The following is a 3599-nucleotide window of genomic DNA, read 5'->3' as shown; positions in this document are numbered from 1 at the left end:
TTGAAACCTTATGCCCAAGAACTATTCCTTCAGGAACCATGAAATGGCATTTCTCCCAATTCAACACCAGGTTAGTTTCTTGGCATCTTTTCAAAACAAGAGTCAAATGATGCAAACAAGTGTTAAATGAATTGCCAAAGATAGAAAAATCATCCATGAAGACTTCTAAAAATTTTTCCACCATGTCAGCGAATATAGAAAGCATACACCTTTGAAAAGTTACAGGGGCATTGCACAGACCAAAGGGCATTCTTCTATAAGCAAAAACTCCAAATAGACAGGTGAAGAAAGTCTTTTCTTGATCCTTGGGATCCACCACTATTTGATTGTACTCAGAGTATCCATCCAGGAAGCAATAATAGGCATGGCCAGCCAATCTTTCCAGCATCTAGTCTATGAATGGGAGAGGAAAGTGATCTTTCTTTGTGGCATCATTCAGTTTTCTATAATCTATGCACATCCTCAACCCAGTCACTGTCTTGGTGGGAATCAACTCATTCTTCTCATTGGTGATGACTGTCATTCCTCCTTTTTTTGGTACAACTTGAATCAGACTCACCCATGAGCTGTCAAAGATTGGAAAGATTATCCCAGCATTCCATAGCTTCATGACTTCTTTTTGAGCCACATCCTTTATAGCCGGGTTGAGTCTTCTTTGGGGTTGAACTACAGGCCTTGAATCTTCCTCTAATAAAATTTTGTGTATACAGATAGCAGGGCTTATGCCTTTGATATCATCAATGGTCCACCCCAAGGCAGTCTTGTGAGCTTTCAACACTTCAATCAGCTTTGTTTCTTCTTCTCTATTCAAGGAAGAGTTTATGATTACTGGCAGGGCCTCTGCTTCTCCAAGAAATGCATACTTGAGATGAGGAAGGAGAGGTTTTAACTCTTGTTTTGGCTTCTCATTTGCCTTGCTTTCAACGGAGATCTCCACCACTTCCTTTTCTGTGAACTCTTGTTCCAGCTCTATTTCCTCTTCTAATTCCTCCTGGTTGTCATCTTCCAGTAGCTCTTCCTCCACTTCTTCTATCATTTCCACTCTCATGTGCTTTTCCTTCTCCATAGGATATTACATGGCCTTGAAGACATTGGTGATCATATTCTCATCATGCACACTGAGTGTCATTTCTCCATTCTCCACATCAATGATGGCTTTTGCTGTTGCTAAGAAGGGCCGTCCCAATATAATTGAACTGTGTCCCTCTTCTTCCATGTCCAAGATAACAAAGTCAGCAAGGAAAATAAACTCTCTAATCTTCACTAATAGATTTTCCACAACCCCATTTGGTATCTTGAGTGATCTGTCAGGCATTTGGAGTGACATCCTGGTGGGCTTGACTTTCTCTATTGCAAACTTCTTCATTAGTGAGAGGGGCATCAAATTGATACTAGCTCCTAGGTCACAGAGAGCTTTGTCCAATATTCTGTTGCATATAGTACAGGATATGATGAAACTTCCTGGATCTTTGAGCTTAGGAGGAAGACCTCTTTGGATGACAGCGTTGCATTCTTGTGTTAGAATGACCTTCTCCTTCTCATTCCAGCTCCTTTTCTTGTTGATGAGCTCTTTGAAGAATTTTGCATATAAAGGCATTTGTTCTAGAGCTTCAGCAAGTGGGATGTTGATCTCTAGCTTCTTGAACACTTCTAGGAACTTAGGGAACTGTTGGTCTCTGATGACAAGTCATCTTAGCCTAGTTTTACTAGTCTTTTTCTTTTGTTTTCAATAGATTTTATGCACATTCTTGAGCCATAAGCAAGCCAATTGGGTAGAATTTCATGTTTCCTTTGATTCAATCAACCATGGATAAATTAATGTATTTTCATGAGATTTTGTGCTATAATTGTCATATATTATGAAAGAGACACAATCTCATGATTTGGAGCATAGCTTTGATATTTTTGATTGATTGATGATAGGTGAAAAGAGCTTTGAAGAAGGTTGAAGAAAGAAGGAATGGCAAGGAGCAAGAGAGAACAAAAAAGCTTGAGCCAAAGCTTGCCTCAAACTTTAGCTCAAACTTGAGGAAGAGCTTAACTTCACCCTGGAGGCATCAAAAGCTTGCGCCAACGTTTTCCTCAAGCTTTGAGTCAAACATTGGCGCCACAACAAGCACACCCAGGGAGCAAAAAGCTTGCGCCAACGTTTGCCTCAAGCTTTGAGTCAAACGTTGGCGCCACAACAAGTACACCCAGGGAGAAAAAGCTTGCGCCAACGTTTGCCTCAAACTTTGAGTCAAACGTTGGCGCCATTTGAGTATAAAGAGGAGTTCCCTGATTGAAGGTTAAATGGAGCCACGTTTGCGCAAATGTTTGCCTCAAACGTTGGGCCAAACGTTGGCCAAGAAGCATGCAAGGGAGGATCCACGTTTAGCTCAAAGTTTGACCTCAAACTTTGGCTCAAACGTGGATGACAGCAAAGGGAGGCTAGATGATATGAAAAGCTTGAGTCAAAGTTTACCTCAAACTTTGACTCAAGCTTTAATGGTTCATGGCCCGGTTCACAAGTGGGTTTCTCTCCAACTCCAAGAGCAATCAACAGAGGCTTTTGTCAACCCAATTCCATCAAGAGCAAAGGCCCAATTCAAGGATTGAAGATCATTTGAAGAGGGTGTATAAATAACTTAGAATTTAAGTTTTTGAAAGGCTTTTCCTTTTAGCTTTGCTGAGTGGTTTTGGGAGAGCTTTTGGTTAGGAGTTATTTGGAGATTCGAAGTCTTGGGGAAGGAGAATTGAATTCTCTTCCTCTTAGTTTTCTTGTTTTAAATTTCATTTACACTTGTCTTGAATCTTAGGTGCTGGAGAATTGAAGGAATTCTATTTTAATCCCACCCTGAGATCTCTCTGTTTTATTTACTGCACTTTTTGAGAAATCAATATTTGAATTCCTTTCTTCTACTGCTTGATCTTTACTTTTCTTGTAATTGAATTCTAAATTTGGATCTAGGAAGGCATTGAGATCTAGACTTGGTTATCTAGTCTCTTGGGTCCTGAGATCTGGAGTTTTCATTTTAATTTCTCTGTTGAATGCGTCTCCAAGTTCATTTACATTTCCAGTTGAGATCCGTTTCATTTTAATTCCTTTTCTACTTTTCTGTTTATTGCAATTTACTTTTCCTTGTTTAATTTCTGCAAATCCAATTCCCAACTCCCGTTATAATTTAAGCCATTTACATTTCTTGCACTTTAAGATTCTGCAATTTACATTTCTTGCGTTCTAAGTTTCTGCCATTTAAATTTCTTGTTCTTTAAGATTCAGCACTTCTACTTTCCGTTCTCTTTAATTTCATGCAAATTACCCATTCCCTTAAATTTTCATGCAATTTAGTTTCTGCAAATTACAAACCACTCAACCAATACTTGATTCGCTTGACTAAATCAACCACTAAACTAAAATTGCTCAATCCTTCAATCCCTGTGGGATCGACCTCACTCACGTGAGTTATTATTACTTGATGCGACCCGGTACACTTGCCGGTTAGATTTGTGTGTTTGGAATTCGTTTTCCAAAAATACACATCAAGTTTTTGGCACCGTTGCCGGGGATTGAAATAGATTAACAATGATTAAGTGAAGTGTAGATCTAGATCAAGCAC

At 39.3% G+C, this 3599-nt stretch overlaps 1 protein-coding gene across 1 annotated transcript; it reads right to left on the bottom strand.

Moving 5' to 3' along the window:
* Positions 1-1072: 1072 nt before the first annotated feature.
* Positions 1073-1597, bottom strand: LOC107615547 (uncharacterized). The gene has a single exon (XM_016317602.1). It carries the CDS (start codon positions 1595-1597, stop codon positions 1073-1075), a length of 525 nt encoding a protein of 174 aa, XP_016173088.1.
* Positions 1598-3599: the final 2002 nt, after the last annotated feature.

Source organism: Arachis ipaensis, chromosome B9, assembly GCF_059453495.1.
Source record: "Arachis ipaensis isolate K30076 ecotype BB chromosome B9, ASM5945349v1, whole genome shotgun sequence".
Taxonomy (NCBI): Eukaryota; Viridiplantae; Streptophyta; class Magnoliopsida; order Fabales; family Fabaceae; genus Arachis; species Arachis ipaensis.
Note: the sequence above shows the minus strand (reverse complement) of the source record. Positions and strands in the feature narration are given on the sequence as shown.

Bases quoted from the DNA above. Each gene is read 5' to 3' on its own strand.
- LOC107615547 (XM_016317602.1), bottom strand. From the start codon at position 1,597: ATGCCTTTATATGCAAAATTCTTCAAAGAGCTCATCAACAAGAAAAGG.